The following is a 17,612-nucleotide window of genomic DNA, read 5'->3' on the forward strand; positions in this document are numbered from 1 at the left end:
CCCCTCCCTCATGATTGCCTTGTACAATTCCCTTTCTCACCGAGTGAGTCGCGCTTACCCCCAAAAGGGATATGCCTTAATGGAATATATAGTACCTCAATTTTTGGGGGTGGTTTTCACCCCTTAAAGCCCAATTTGATCAGATAAGAAAAGCACGTGCTGCTTAGTTTTTTGGGTACTACAACATACGTAAAAAAGAAAATCGAAGGCAGACACCTACCTAGGTTTCCTGTTAGTATTATGTACAAGATCAAAGTACAATGCTTACATTTTTTAAATTTACCTTTTATGATGCGAACTCTGTCTAAAGTTCCCTCAATTTTTCTCTTTAAATGGTTAAAAATTCTGAAAGATTTATTGCATCTTTCATCTTAAACCTAATTCGACATTTATTCTAATTTTAATGTTGTATGTTAAAAGGTCCAGTAATATGAGCGATACCTTGCCAAAACTGGATCTGAAGAAAGATCAAAGGAAGGTGACCCCTACGGATTTGATTAATATGAAGAGAGTGGAAGAGGTAAATCTGCAAAGGGTAACAAAACTGAAGCAAATTCGCAAAAGGAATATATTCACTGCAGCTTTCCTCGCCTTTGGCGTTATAGGAATCTACGCGTATACAATTGGAGCAGTGAAACAAGAAGAATTTTTAGATGATTTCAACGAACCTGAGAAAATAAACACGGAGTAATATTTCTGTTGGAATTCAAGGTTTTCTCTCGATCTGAATTCCTTTCTGTTAAAATTGATCGAGTTAAAAGTATGAAGTTCTTGAGATTGCCGCCTCTACCAACCGTGCGTGATTTAGTCAAATTGTATCGCCTAAACGCTGTGAAACAACTATCTCAGAATTTTCTGATGGATGAGAGGATGATTGCAAAGATGGTTAAGAAGGCTGGAAGACTAAAACACTCGCACGTTTTGGAAGTAGGACCTGGTCCAGGAGGAATTACTAGGGCAATTCTAAGAAAAATGCCAGAGAGAGTTATTGTAATTGAGAAAGACAGAAGGTTTAAACCATTTCTAGAAATGCTGGCTGATGCTTTTGCAACTGTTGACGGTAAAATGGAAGTTATTTACGATGACATTATGAGAATAAATATGAATAACGTTTTTCCCAAAGAAGAAAAGAGAAGCTGGGAGGAAGGTTGTCCAAAAGTTCATCTAATAGGAAACTTACCATTCAATGTTTCGACTCCTCTTATTATTCTATGGCTACACGCTATATCAGAAAGACGAGGACCGTGGAGTATGGGGAGAACGAAAATGACTTTAACCTTTCAAAAAGAAGTGGCGGAGCGATTGGTTGCTGACGTTACGGAAGATCAGCGTTGTCGGTTGTCTGTAATGGCTCAGGCTTGGACGCATCCGCAATTGCAATTTATTATACCTGGTATGTTGTTTTTAAATGCTCTCTTGAAATTATAAATAGTGTTGTATAAAACATTACTCTTGTCACCTTAATGATTGATATTGCCGTTCATAATTTTCAATATTATATTTATGTTAACTTTTTTATAAAATAAATTATTAATTTTTTGTATTTCAGTAACGCGTACTTGTGCCGTTCGATACAATAATGCCTCGTGATCGAGTCGGGATCGCGTTCGTTTTTTCCCGTTTCGGGATCATGTTTTCGATACCCTTGATCGCCTTTCTCTCGCCTCGACTTTGGCTCGGGAAGTCGACATATCGGCTCAGGATCGTGTCGGGTTTTCGCTACTCCTTCGCCAGATGTGTGTCTGACGTAGCGGTTCACAGTAGAGTGAAATGAAAAACGAGGTTCAAAATGACATATAGAACGCAATAATGCACCGATTTTAAATTAGTTTTTTTTTTTTTTAATTTCAGGTCTAAATTTTCTAGAAAAAGTTGAGTGGATTTTAAGTTGTTTATTTAATTTTTATCTTAATGTAAATAGAAAAAAGTGTTGAATTTTTGCATTTCATATTATATTCCAGCAGATAAAATTGTTTTTAATCTGCAGGTTAATTTTGATTAAATTCAAAGGGATATAAGAAAAAAAAATGTTAGCTTGAAAAGCTAATTGTTATTAACAGATTTTAATAACAAACAATCCACATTATGAATATTTGTTGCTGAAGTATATTCCTAGTCTAAAATTGCTTGCTTTTATTGTTTGCATAATACAAGGCCATACAAATTTAAGACTAAATGTTATTAATCACTTCTATGAACAAATGTACATCACAGGAATTAATAGACAGAAAAACATCTTTTTTCTTTTACTCTTATTGTAATGATATTACCGATTATATTTTCTGAGAAAATTATACCATCCGTGGATATTTGTTTATTTCATAAGCAAAATATATAAACAAATTTAAATTTTATGAGTTTGATTCAAAGCGAAATCAATTTTTCATCTATCTTTATTTTAATTATTATGTCAATTATGTTTTTTGAAACAATTTTGCCATGCGTTAATATTTGTTCATTTTATGAACAAGTTATATAAACAAATGCACATTGTTGGAGTTTTCATAAATGGTTTTTTTTAATACCTTGCTGAAATCATATTGCAAATGGTTCTTAATGAAAAAATTTTGCTATGCGTTAATATTTTTTTATTTTATGAAAAAATTACACAGAAACAAATGCATATTTGATGCGTTTTAAGCAAAAATAAATTGTTTTTTCCTCATACCTTGCCGGAATGTATAAAAAATGTAGCTATGCAATAATATTTGTTCATTTTAGAAACAAATTATAGAAACAAATACACATTTTGTGCTTTTTCAAGCAAAAAATCATATTTTTCTTAGACATTGCTGAAATTATATTTCGAATGACGTTTAATGAAAAATATTTCCTACGAATTTATATTTTTTTATTTTATGAACAAATTATACATAAAAAATGCACATTTTTGGCGTTTTCAAGCAAAAGTAAATGGTTTTTCATCTCACCTCGCTCAACTCATTAAAAATGTAGCTATGCGTTAATATTTGTTCATTTCACAAACAAATTATATAAACAAATGCATATTTTTTGCTTTTTCAAACAAAAAAATGGTATTTTTCTTAGACCTTGCTGAAATTATATTTCGAATGACGTTTAATGGAAAAATTTCTTATGCATTCATATATTTTTATTTTATGAACAAATTATACATAAACAAATGCACATTTTGGGCGTTTTTAAGCAAAAATAAATCGTTTTTTCATCTCACCTTGCTTCATTTGAAGTAATGTAAAATAAATTGCATAGTAGAGTCTCAGTAAATTGGAAAACCAATTGTCAGCAGTTTTGAATTTTAAGCGTTTCAAGTTAAAGTTCAGCGCATTTATCATTCCGAATTGTTTCATCCAAATGCTAAAAAGTATATATGTACTTCACAATAAAAAGTGTGTATGCATAGAACATTTAAAAGAATTCAACCATCTTAATTTACTTGTGTATTTGTAAATCAATTTTCGAAACTGAAATTTTATCTATTCCATTTTAGTTGAATATTTAGTTTTTTCAGTTAGATTAAAAGTTCAAAAACTAGTTGGGAAATTCTTTTTTCTGATTAAAAATTCCAACTATTCTGTTGGAAGACCGTTTATTTTAGGTGGAAATTTCCTTTGTAACTGAACATTTAGGTAATTTACGTTAAAGAATCATCATTGTAGCCGAAAATAGTCTCTTTAGTTGAAATTTCAAGTACTTTGGTTTGAAAATGGATTATTTGGTTGAAAATTGAACTATGTTTTTTTCTTTTATAATTAATTTTTTCAAATGGAAACTTAACTACACCATTTCTAGCTGAAAATTGATCTATTTGAGTTTAACATTTAACTACACCATTTCTAGTTGAAAATTGATCTATTTTAATTTAAAATTTAACTACATAATTGTTTGAAAATTTATTTTTTTGTTTGCAAATTGAAGCCTTTTACCTTATTAATCGTGACTTTAATTAAACAGTAATTTTTCTAACAACATTTTGAACTTTCTGATTTTTGAATAAAAATTCGTTTTCGAATTTAACTATATTTTTGATAATTCATATGCTTGGTAAAAAGTTGTCTTCTTGGTTTTTCTGAAAATACTAAACGTCGATTTTCTCAAAAAATTCACTTACATTTGTTGCAAATTTTTTGTCGAATTTGTACAATTATGAGGAAAATACCTTTTGTGTTTTTTGCGGGCCAAATAACTTTTGTGGCAAGGAGAATTTTTTTCTTAAAATCGGATTCTCGCATTTTTCTTACCAACAAGAATAGATACGAAAAATTGTTTTAAAAATATTTTGCACAGTTAAGAAAGTTCTAAAAAAAGTTCTTTTACTCATTTATAATATCTTACACAGTCTCCGAGGAAAAAATTCAATTTTCTTTAAGAAAATTCTCTTCACTCTTGGCTTATGGAAATACGCAACATTTTTGCTCAATATTCAAGAAAAATATATGTTTGTATAAGGAAAAGTTCCTCTGAGTTTTACGAGGGCTAAACAATTTTTATCGTCATAAAATTATTATTCATAAAATCGATTTTTGCTGAAACAATTTAAGTTACAAAAATAATGCCAAGACAAGAAAGTTCGTGACTAATAACTTTTTAAGTCAATATATTAAAAACATTTCACATTTATCCAGATATTTTTCAATAATGTACAAAAACCTCGTTTGAATCTCAATTTAAAAAATGAATAATTACTGAACCCAGATTTTCAGAATTTTATTATCCATTCATTCAGATTCTTCATTAGAGTCTTCAAGATCTGAAGTGGAATCATTGTCTGTTGCAGATAATTTAAGAGAACAATAGTGTTTAACATTTTTCACAATGTAAGCAGTTTTGAAATCACTTTTATCGATCTCTATCTTCCACATCCGACATTTATGTACTCCTGGGATAAATGGGACCTTCTTCTAGTTTTGTGTATTCAAACTTCGAAAGTTTTTAAAATTTGATGTAGAAATTAAAATTGGTTTAACAGCAGAAACGTACTTTCGCACTTCAGTCACGAAAGTTTAAGCATCGGTGATGGCTTCCAAGTGTGAATGTTTTAGATTGTGATCAGTAGCAAAATATTTTAAAATTCCCCCGATTCCATCACAAGCTCCTTTTCCATATCCTGTTTCACACAAAACCTATTTATTGTTAAAGGCATGTGATACTTAGAAAATTGTCGATCTTACGAGTTTTAGGTTCCCCCGGACTTTTTTCTAGAATAATAAATATTTTGTCTTAAAAATTTGGGAAATGATAGAAAACATGCTAACGGACGTCCCCGCACACTTTTTTTGTAGGTTAATTCAAAAAAGTTTTAATTTAGCAAAATGTGATTAATTTGCATAGCGCTTAGGAATTAGTATCGATTTTTTCAGTGTTAGATTCCCCCGGCTTCTTTCCTAGGATAAGAAATATTTTTTCTTCAAAATCTGGGAAATGATAGCGAACATGCTAACGGACGTTCCCGCACACTTTTTTTTCTGTTTTTTTTTTTTATCAACAAAATTTTGATATTGTTAACAACGTGCGTGTATATTTTGAGGTTATGTATGTTACAATTCTCCCGAGCGTTACTTCCAAACTACACAATATTTTTGGCCGAAAACTTTGGACTTACAAATATACAAAAGTAACTAATCTCCCGGAACTAACCTTGTTTACAGGCAATTAAAAAAGTTTATTTCATTAATAATTTCCAAATTATTTAAAAGGCAGAGATGAAAAACAACGTAACCTCATAATAATTCATATGCATAAAATTTTTATTTAGCACAATAAATTTTTGTTGTTATTATTCGTCAGAAAAATCCGTGGACGTCCTTTATGATATTTTATAGCATCTCCGAATTCAGTTTTTAAAAATTTTCATTTTTGTGGAGCAAAAGCCGGGGGAACTGTACCCGATTGACCACACGACGAAGTATCACACGCCCTTAACTGGTGATTCTGATAACACGTGAAATTGAAATCGGTTTTTGAAGTGAGCAGGTGCTCCATCTGTGATAATCGTAATTTGTTGAATTCATTTAGCCTAAATATCTTTTTGCAAATTTCCTATTAATACGATTCATTGCTAAAACAGCATGCGCAGAATTATGTTTTGTATCGTCAGTTGCAATAGCAAAACTCTGTGTTTGTCACCGCGATAGCAAACTGCTTTGAATATTGAGATTTGAAAACTTTTCCAGTAAGAACTTGAATTTCATATTTTAAAACCTTTTTCCAATTCTCTGCAAAATCACCTTCTTTTCACAACCTATCTCTTCTGAGATGTTAAGTTTCTGATTTGTTAAACCTTTAGCTCCTGGGCATAAGTTGCATTATTGAAGGATACATTTTTCTGGCGCAGAAGAACACATTATGACCGAAAATACTTCGTGACGAATATTTGTTTAAGTTCGAAATTTGCACAGTAAATGCATATACATACTTCCCTTGGAGGATCGCTGATAGCCAAGAACCTTTTAGCCTCTTTATCTTTTTTTCTATTTTCATAAACATTTATAAGGTCATTCTTATTGGACTCTGCCTATTACAATCCAAGCCATCATTTGAATAATATTCTTGTGCCACCTTGAGATGTTCCGCAGGAATAGGATGACCGCTGTCTGGATCAGGCAAATAATAAACGCATTTGTCCTTTTTTAGTTTCCGTGCTTAAACCATTATATACTTTGTAAGTAAAAATTTCTCAAGGATATCATTTTTTGAAAGATAATCAGATGACAGCGTTAGAAGGCGGATCTCTTTTGATTTTGTTTTACAATTTCCCAAACCCAATCCAAAGTTTTTTATAAATTGATCGGACAAATTGTCTCTAGGAAGTGGAGTGTCATAAACTTTTAAAAGTTTACTTGTTGCTTCAGAAAACTCATCTAAAACTTGTTTCCGCTCCTTCGGCCTTAACAAACATATTCTCATCACGTATCTCGTGCTCCGCACTCGATTTTGTCAAAAATGCGAACTTTTCTACATTATGTTGAATACCCTTATATCAAATGAATATTACATTTATTTTTGTACCTCGTTCTGGGATTGATTATTAAGATATTGAAAAATAAAGTACAAATGTTACTTATGATTACTTCAATATTTGTTCCTTATTTTGCATTGAATTTTATTCTCAGCTACCCTAAAAACGTATATCATTTCAATAAATGTATATTATTACCATTCATAATCTGCATTGGTTATTAAACATATTATTTCAATATGTGTCGTTTTTCCATCTGTTTAATTTGCCTTTTTTTAATGTCATTTTTTACGATTGAAACCAAAAAAACGCATCCTAGCGTAAATTGGTTCTAAAAAATTTGTAGGTAAAATTTATGCGAAAATGTGTGTTAAATAAAAAGTTATTATAATATAACTTTCGTCACATTTCCATAAAGTTAAATTTTTATTTTTAATGTATTCTTTTAACAAGTTTATAGCAAATGTGTAGATCTTTTTTCATTTCGTTTACTATTTTTCCACAATTCAATTTAAAAAAATTTTAATCTTATTTTTTAAGATTCAAAGGAAATGTACTCGTCCTATAAAAAAAAACGATTAAGAATCAATTTTTATATCCTTTTTCGGTAAACGAATTTCGTCTATTGAAGGGATAGTACGTGTTCAAGGACCTTTTTCAATAGTTTTTTTTTGCATTATTTTTTATTTGACATTCGCAATTATTATCTTTAGGACATAATTTTGACTGACGAAAAAAAATGTTGTCGTTTTTTAATAACATCCGGCCGAGATGTGGGCGATCTGAAGAAGCCATGTGAAAAAACGATCGTCATGATTTCTCAAATTCGGATCATCTGAAACACAAAACCCAATTGATTCCTAAAAACTCCATAAGTGGCTATCGTATGACCCTCAATCATTAATGAATATTGATAAATAAACAAATGGAGATTTTTAAAATTCTTTTTCGTTTTTTTTTCTCCGCTTTTCAACATTTAATGTGCCAGATCGTTATTAAATATTAATGGAAAATCATGACCGAGAGTCACATGATAGACTGTTGGCTCTCGCTCGGTGTTTTATTTATCTCGCGCTTCACGCTCGATTCTGTATTATCTCGCGCTACGCGCTCGGTCTTTATATTTTCGCACATTCTTGCGCAAACATTTTAAAATTAAGACTCAAAACATCCACCACTGTAATTTTGTGATTGTGAATTCTGTTTCGTTAAAAAAGCTTAGCTCAAGAGTTTGAGCGCACCTACGGCACGCGACTGAGGGCAATCGCACTCCGTGCTTAGTCTTTGCATTTCTTCCGCATTCGGACACAGACCTTTTAAAATCAAAGTTGAATGGACCGACAAATGTAATTTTGTGACTTTGAACTCTCTTTTGTTAAATCTCTTTTGGCTTTAACGAACACATTCTCATCACGTATCTCGTGCTTCGCACTCGATTTTGTTCAACCTGTCAACTTTTCTACATTATACACAACATTTTTATATCAAATATAATACAATTTTTATGTAACTCTGCCAGGGATTACTTATTAAAAAATTGCAAAGTAAAAAGCAAATTGTATTTAGCATGATTATTTTTGTATTTGTTTCTTATTTTGCTTTAAATTGTATTCTAAGCTGCTCTGAAACATGTATCATTTCAATAAATGTAAATCATTACAATTTATAATATGCATAAAAATTGAATCACACTAATTCTTATTATAATATTTTTATTTTTAATGTTGTTTTTTACGATTAAATAAAAACTACTGCGCATCTGCATAGGGTCTAATACAGGAACCTATATAGGGTCCTATATAGGAGCCTATGTCCTCTTTCGTCTTTTCTGTGCTTTTTCCAAAAAGTTAATTTTTTAACTTTTAATCTTATGTTTAACAATTAAAAAAAAGTCTACTCGTCCTATCGAAAAATAATTGATAATAAATTTATCGATCTTTTTAGGCGAACAACTTTTGTCTGATAATTTAAGTTCATACCTTGTGTCGTTTTTTCAAAAAAATTTAATATTTTTATTTAAAATGTTATTTTTTACGACTAAAGCAAAAACTAACTGTCCTATAAAAAATTATTACTCTTTTTTGGATGAACAAGTTTTGTCTCATTTTTTTTTCGTAGCTTATATCGAAAAGTGATTCCTTCTTAATTTGTAGTTCTTTTCAGGGCGCGCAATTTGAGCTTTTTCATTTTTTTCGTATCTTATATAGTTTGACCAAAAAATTGAATTTTTGGATTTTTCATTATTTTTGGTACGATCAAATTTGGAGTGTTCAACTTCTCGATCAAATTAAAAAAGTTATCATAGTCCTGTAGGGCTTTCAAAAAGAAAAGTTTTTCTTCTCTTGACTTTTTTCATATCATCTGTTTCTTGCCTTAAAATCTTAATTTTAGTTTTTTTTTTTTGGATTTTGAAAATCGTCTAACTTTGATAATATTCTTTTTATAGAAAAAAGTTTTTGAATTCTATGAATAACCGTACAGAGAATTTTTGACGTTTTAAAAAAGTGGTCTGAAAAATATTCAAAATGTGCCCACTTTTTGAATTTTTATCCAAAATGGCTGGCTAACGAACTTGACCTTTAGTTTAGGATACTAAACAAGTGTACCAAAGGGCAATCTAATAGATTAATTTTGTGAAAAGTTATCGTGTTCACAGACAGATATACATACATACAAATAGACAGACACATTAGTAAAAACCTGTTTTTTGGATTCAGGGGGTTTTAAAACGTGGACATTTGACAAAAACTGGGGGGGGGGGAGGCAAATTTTACACAAATCTAGTACCTTCTCTGATAAGAATGTAAAAAGTTGAATGAAACTGGCCTAGTACAGGGCTCACCAGAAGGCAGTCTTTGGCTGCAAAGACTGCCAGTGGCGGCCAAGAGACTAGGTCAAACAGGGCCTAATAAATCTTGTCATTCGACTGGTTCTTAGTCCTTCACGGCTATTATACCTCTCGCTGGGCTTGAATGACATAATAAGAATAAGGACATTTTTAATGGACAATTGTCAAATTATACAACTCGAAGTAGAGTTTACACTTTTCAAAATAAAGAAGAAGCGATTTTGGTGGCCGTCGTTTTTCTTTATTCTTTATGAATTTTAATTCAAATTTATCCAAATTTTTCCTCCTTTTTAAAGCTTTAATTTGAGGCTTAATTTGCAGGGAAATTTGATTCACTTTATAAATTAAAAATGAAATTAGAAATGAAATGAATGATAAATTCGATTACAAAAATTTAGACCCCCGACGTGAATGGCCTAGTAAATCGGCTGGAATCGTGGCGACCACCCCAATACGCCCTGAGGTAAAAGAAGGTTTCTACCTTATTTCTAAAGGTATATCGTGACTGAAATTAAAAAAAGTCGATTTTCTGAAAATTTGAACATGTATTACCCCCTGAATTTTTTTTCTTTCCTTGTGTCATAAAAAGAATTCTTTATCTTTAATGTTATTTTTTACGATTAAAACAAAAACTGCCTGTTTCATCAAAAAATGAATAATTGCACATAAAATTGAATCTTCCAGTCTCCCTGATAAATCCCTGATATTTATACAAATTTCCTAAACATGAAAGCATTACAAAAGTAAATAAGGTTTCAATAATTTGAGAAGTGAAAAAATCAAGAAAGCCAGAAAAATGCATTTTACATGGCAGTATGGATCAATTAAGTCAATGGCGTGTCTCCAAGCTATCAATAAATAAATAACTACAAATAATAAACTAAGAATCGAACTTTATGGCAATTATGACAGTTGCATACTCCCTAATTTTAGTTAAAAAGTTCAAAATTCGTCTTTTTTATATAAATTGATCTTTTTGGCAAAAAATTCAATTATTCTACGTAAAAATTCATCATTTCATTTGAAAATTCATATTTCTGGTTAAAAATTCAAATATTCCAATTAAATATTCACAATTTTATTTAAAAGATTCATCACTTTATTTGAAAATGTAAATATTTGTTTGAAAGTTAGTTTTTTTTGTTAAAAGTAATATTTTTGAATAAAAATGTATTTTATTTTAATTGAAAATTCCATAGCTATTGTAATTCAGGGAATAAAAGCAAACAAAAAAATTTCTGCAAATACAGAACAATTTTTTAATGAAACTTAACACTCCGTTACACGTGGCCCCTGGTGGAACGCCCATGCACGCGTCGTATCTGTGAGATACTCAATCGGTTAATTGAAAAAATAAATAGTAAAACTAAATTTTTCGTATTTCCTAGTTAAAAATGTGCACAGATAAATAAAGAAGGCCGTAAATATAAAAAACAATATATGTTTACTTTTTAATCGAAGTAGGAAATAAAAATATTACTGTCAAGATCAACTTTACAGCCACCAACACAAAAATAATAAGTGTTACAGACATAAATATTGCCCACATTCATAGCACGTAAATTTACTGAGTCCTGTCGTTTTATTTTCATCGCCCGAGCAAAGTTGGCAGCGCTTCCGTTTACCGGCATTAGTAGCTGCAGAGTTGCTTGAAGCCTGTAGTATTTGACCACGGGGAAGAAGTTCTCGAAGACGTAAGGCCACGGTGCGTGGCAAGTTCGTGATCTGCAATCGCAAAATCAACTGATCTCTTATCAGTTCATTCCTCGGTTTGCGAAAAAAAAAACTCGGCGAGTAGGCACGTTTTGTTTGTTCCCCAGACAAATTACTTGGCTGTTGATACCAGCCACATTTAGAATGGTAGAAAACACCACCATTGGCCATCTTTTCGTGCCTCTTTGCGACATTGTACGTTGAACACATTTGGTCTACGTTGTCCACACCAACTTTATGTTGATTATAATAAGTAATTATTTCCAGTTTTTATTTCTCTATACTTTCTTCATCATTTGCTCCATCCATATGCATAATGGAGATCAAAAGAACATTTTTTTTATTCTTCTGATTTTGTGGCACATATGAAACCATAGTGCCTTCTTTATTGAATGCTAAGTTACTTGAGTACGCCTCTCTGTTTTTCAAACTTTTCATTTTATTCGGGATTTGCGATTTATTTTTTTTCAGAGTCCCCACGTAAGATAGGCCGTATTTGTTGACAGGCTGCAAAAGAGAGTAATGTCGCTGAACAAATTGTCGGCAGTGACATTACGACCTGAGTTACGAAGAGAGGTAAACAGACGTTGAAAGACATCCACAGGCTTATTGCTGACCTGGAATGGGCCATCAGGTTGCTTACCTCCGTATATTTCCGTCTTGAATGTATAATACACACTTAAATCGACTGCAGCAAATATTTTAATACCATAGTTACCTAGCTTAGATGGCATATATTGCGTAAAGGGGCACCCACCCCTAAAAGGCTCCAATTTTTAATCAATGGTGAGTCTTTTTCCACATGATAACAATCTTTACAGTTGTTGGTACATTTTTCAAAAATGTCTCTGTCCGGGGAAAGACGATTTTGTGCTTCTTGCTCTTTTCTGGTTTGCCTGTCATCAAAATTTAGAGTTTGAAGTAAGAAGCGGAACCTTTTTATAGCCATGGTGAGACGGAATATCTCAATCCCAAATCCATCAGTAGCCAATAAATCTGTGAGGTTCAATTTCCCGGCTTAATACATTCCAGCAATGTAGAGAAGGCCATTAAATGCTTTGATCTCGGTTTTTTCAGTGTGCTTAGCTTCTCTGTCACGTGAATATCTATCTTGGATGCTATCAATATATCAATTAGTGAACAATACAATCATTTGCAACATGTTGTCATCAAATAAACAAGCCCATGATTCTAGAATGGTTTTTATACCCATTCCTCTGCCAATCGGGCCTGGCAGTCTTTTTATTAGGTTGTGCTTGCCCCTCTTCTTACTTAAATATGGAGTTTCTTCCATGAAATCGAGTCAATTAGCTTTCTTCCCTGCTTTTTGTGGCATATTAAATCTATAAATAAGAGAACACGGAGTTTTAGTCAAAAAATTTATGTAAAACAAAATTAGGTTATCCAGAACATGTATTTAAAATAAAAAAGTAATTCAAAAAAATAGTTACATGGGGAATGACATGAATACACGCGTCGTATCTGTGAGATACATGAGGACCTATCAATTATAAATACTGACTTCTAAAAAAAATATTATAATCACAACGTAACACAACTTACACTAAAAAAAGTCTAGGGTTAAATTCGAAAATACATTTTTTGGAATACTTACGTTCTAGCACGCGCCGTATCTGTGAGATGCATAGTGCCAAAGGACACCTCTAACTGCACTGATTGTCCGCCAATGCTTCCCTGAACTGTTGCGCAACGCGAGCATGAGGAATACGTCGGAGGGGGACGACGTCCTGCTCCACGCGCCTAACCAGTGACGAAGAACGCAAAACTATGTACCTGTCAGATATAGCGCGCGTGTAACGGGGTGTTAAGTATTTTTTAAATGCAGAATCTGAATCTGGAATGAAAAATATAGGTTCCAATTTAAAATTTCATGTGTGGTCATGCCAGGTTAGCGTTTAGCCATCGCGACAACACGTATTTAAAAAACTTTCTTGGCCCTACGGCTCTACTTGTGTTTGCCTTCTCTCTCTTTCTGTCCTCAGCCTATCGGCCTTGTGTATGTTAGTGTATTAGCATGGGAGGTACAACCAGGTCCAATTAAAAATCATCCAAGCAAATACATGATTTAATGTTGATGGAGACTTCTAGTTCCAAAGATATTAGCATTTAAGTGTGTCGGTTTTTTGCGCGGTGCTGCCAGTGACGCCACTCACAAACAATAGAAACTACTAATTTGGGCTTTAATATCACTAATTATTATCGACGTATAGATACATGAACACATTCATATTTCTTATATTATATTTTTCAAAGAACATTACAATGTTAAATCGTAAATTTTTCCTTATGTCTTACGGTCTACATAAATAAAAATAAAATTGAGCCAAAAAACATTCGATTGAACTCAGAATTTATTTGACTGAAAATTCCGTTCTCAATCATTGACGTTTCGGTACAATGTAATACAAATGAAGCAATTCTTTTGATTCATTTTTGAACGTATTCGCGTAGATTAATTATTACGATGTCAGAAATTTCATTGAGATTGATCTAAAAAAATTCATTCGTTGAGGAGAGAATAATATTTTTGATTTTGGGAATACACAAAATACTATACTTTAGAAGCAATATGCTGCCGCAGGTCGTAAGAAGTCACTTTTGAGTGAGTTCATAAGCGTTGGTTTTTTGTTGCGGCGTAAAATGGATTTCCACAAGACTACAGGGAAAATCGGGTTGACATACGGCCGAGAGGAGAAAGAGCTTAGGCATCTAACCCGTTTCTGCAATTAGCGTATTTTAATCCGCTTTTCCTCTGACGATCATTCAAACCGTTGTTGCGCTTAAAATGTTCAAATTGGCTTTCGTTCCTGTACTAATTCTACGCTGCATTTACTCTCGGCCCGTCAACTAGGCACCAGTAATGGTGCACTTGAAAAAATCTTACAAGCTAAATAGTACGATTGATGATTTGGAAAGAATATTTGTACACAGTAAACTCTCTAAGGGCTGCTCTTGATACAACAGCGAGAAATAAACGCCAAGAATGAAATTGCTCTAAAGCAATTGTTAGAGATCATAGTTTTAATGCCATTTTTCGTACTTAAGGAAATACACTTATTTCGGAGAATAATAAGAACGTAATAATTCCTTTAGTGAATTAATTTTCCAATAGATGCGTTTGGAACATGCCTTAGAAAGCAACATTTGAAGTTCAATTACCAAAATTTTCTTCGAGGGGTATAAGACATTTTTTGCATCGCGTACCTAGAGAGATCAAAGAGTTTTTGCAATAATCAATTTGTTGCACCCCATCATTTTTTATCAACTCAATAGGCTAGAGGATACACCAATGCAGACTTACTTGAAAGGGTGCTAGAAATGTCTTTTCTACTCTACTAAGGAAGATTATACAATTTTAAAATGGTAAAAGATTTTTGCCCACTGATCATTATCACCTTAATGGCCCGGGGATCATGTTCTAACATCCTTAAGATACCAGCCTAACAGTAATATCAATCAAAATTCCATTTAAGGTATGTTATAGATATTTATTCATCTCCTACTGTGTCATTATTTATAAAGTGATACCACCTAAGAATCGAAGGTATTCGTGTCATGTTCAAATTCACCTATATTATAATACTATTGGTCCTTAAGTCATGACGTACATTTTAAGGTCTGAAAGCAACGGGTTGCCTGATGACAGGGGCTCAATTTTTCAAATTTTAACTATGCACGCAGAATTTCAAGTGTGAATAACTCAGCTTGCACTTATTCGACTTACAAAAATATATGGGTGGTTTAAAAAAGTTTTTTTCATGCACTTTAAGATAATTATATTAAAATTAATTTCTAATAAAAATTTAGCCTCCATTTATCCAAATTAAAGATCAAAATCGATTTTTGACCAACTCCGACTTCGTCGAATTTTTTTGGAAATAGTCTTAAAACAGTAGAATTCTTCTTGATAAGAACGAAATATGTTCATTGTTTAAATTATATTTCAGGATAACGATACAATATGTTACAATACACAATTCCTATTCCATCAGCGCTTGCTACTACTCACAGAAAAAGTTGTGTTGAACAGCGGCGTAGTCAGGGGGAGGCCTTGTGGTGCTCAGCTCTGCCACTGGAGTTGGTGGAAACTTAAAGCGTCAGGCGGCACGAGCTGGATTACAAAGATCATCGAAATAACCGATACAAGCAGTGGAAGCTTTATATCAACAGGGGAAAAAATTGTTCACAGAAACGGCTTTTTTTTAGAACGAAATACGATTACACTAAAACGGCTGAAGTTTTGCAAATGCATTTTTCTATTCGAAGAATGGACCACGCACTTAAGAGTATCATGCTTTGATACCTAATAATAATGGAATAATACTTATATTGAAAAAGTATTTTTTAGCTACGGAGTATAACGTTTTGCCGAAAATAAGAACTAGGAAGCAATCTGCAAAGGAACGTTAACGTTCATGTATACGTTTGTGAGGGGCGAAGAGACTCGCGAAGAAAAAATACTTCGTTCTGTGAGAGCCAAGATACATTAAAAAGCAGAACGAACAAAAAGGAATTTAAAAACGTAATGTAACCTCATCGTGGTGAGCTCTGGAAACTTATTTTTATAGGCTAACTGCAGAAGATTATAATTTTCAAATATTTTGTATTGCGTATATTATATGCAAAATTCTCACATCAGCACCCACCAGGCACGCCAGCAGGGGAACACCACACTGTGCGTTGTACGTTTCAGTACTATATAAAAAAAAAGATCGATAATATCTGAATTTATCAAAAATAGATTTTAATAATTAATTTCGATAAATCCAGGGTAAATTTTTATTAGAATTTAAAAAATATATAATTAACTTAAAATGCATGAAAAGAGCTTTTTAAACTTCCATATACTTTTTTTAGTTGAATGAGTCCAAGCTGCTTGTCAATTTGAACATGATCCGAATACTTTCTTTTTTTAGGTGGCATCACTTCATAAATGATGCCCCTACTAGAAAAGTATACGACATTTCCAAAGCGACAAAAGTTTTTGTCACCACTAATTTTGTTATCAACACAAAAACCCAGGGGATGATTCTCAGCAGTAATATTGGTTGAAGTTTAATTTAGGAAGTATTATAAATATTTGTTCAACCCCTGCCTTGAAAAACGAAAAATTTCCGAAGTGATATAAAGGTTTTTGTCCCGGCTGATTGTTTCATCCAGTCAATGACCCAGGGGATCATTCAAACATCCCGCTCAGTGATATCGATCATAATTGAATTTATGGGATGTTAAAAATATTTGTTCATCTCCTACTATAAAAGAATGAACATTTTTTAATATGATAAGAGTTTTTGTCCCACTCATTTTTTAATTAACCCAATTATCCTGGGGATTATATTCTAACCTCTTCAAGAATTCAGCCTTTTAGTCAAATCCATCGAAATTTAATTGTAGTTTTTGCTTCGAAATAAGTTCATTTAAGTTTATAACCTGTTGAAAATCACAATAAATAGTGCAATAGTTTTTTTTTGGAGAAATATTTATGTAAAAAAAGTGTTTTTTCACTTTATAAAATGTAAATTCCATCTGAAACACTTTTTTTCGATGAGAGAAATATTTTTACTCAAATTATTTTAAGATTATCCTCGACTGTTGTGTTCGTGAAGGGTATTGAATGAATTGTTCTGTTGTGTCTGTATACGTATAAAAAGTTTTATTTTAAATTTAGACGTCTGTGTCCCAATCTGTTGATGAGCTTTCTTTCTCTTCTTGGATTGGTTGTAGCTCTTTTTTATTCTCCTCGGCTTTCTTCAGAGCTTTTTTTATTTCCTTCCTTCTTCTTACTTTCTTCTCCCGTTCTTTCTTTCTGCTCATTCTCTTTTTCTCTAACTGGCCTTCTTTTCTCGTCCCTGTCACATGCTTTATATATCTGTCTTGCCTATATTTAAGCAATTTCTTCATTTCTTCTATCTCTTTTTCTTCTTTTTCTTTTTTTTTGTATTTTTATTTTTGACAATTCTTCCTCCAGTTCTTTCTCTTCTTCTTGTTCTTGTTTCTTCTCTTCTTCTTCCTTTTCCTTCTTCTCTCTCAGTCCTCCTAATTTCATCCCTTGTGGCTAGACCATAATATCTATGTTTTTCTTCGGTCAATTTT

The 17,612-nt window shown here is 32.2% G+C and overlaps 2 protein-coding genes across 2 annotated transcripts in view; both read left to right on the plus strand.

Annotated features, from left to right (window-relative positions):
* The window catches only part of LOC117174176 (cytochrome c oxidase assembly factor 3, mitochondrial), a 46,622-nt gene extending 45,903 nt beyond the window's left edge, over positions 1-719 (plus strand). The window contains exon 2 of the mRNA XM_033363016.1: positions 421-719. Coding sequence (XP_033218907.1) covers positions 431-691 — 261 coding nt within the window. The 5' untranslated portion in view covers positions 421-430 and the 3' untranslated portion in view covers positions 692-719. The remainder of the gene's footprint in view (positions 1-420) is intronic.
* An 18-nt stretch (positions 720-737) lies between these two features.
* The window catches only part of LOC117174175 (dimethyladenosine transferase 1, mitochondrial), a 34,280-nt gene continuing 17,405 nt past the window's right edge, over positions 738-17,612 (plus strand). Inside the window, exon 1 of the mRNA XM_033363015.1 lies at positions 738-1,393. Coding sequence (XP_033218906.1) covers positions 763-1,393 — 631 coding nt within the window. The 5' untranslated portion in view covers positions 738-762. The remainder of the gene's footprint in view (positions 1,394-17,612) is intronic.

The sequence above is a fragment of the Belonocnema kinseyi genome, chromosome 6, assembly GCF_010883055.1.
Source record: "Belonocnema kinseyi isolate 2016_QV_RU_SX_M_011 chromosome 6, B_treatae_v1, whole genome shotgun sequence".
NCBI classification, from domain to species: domain Eukaryota; kingdom Metazoa; phylum Arthropoda; class Insecta; order Hymenoptera; family Cynipidae; genus Belonocnema; species Belonocnema kinseyi.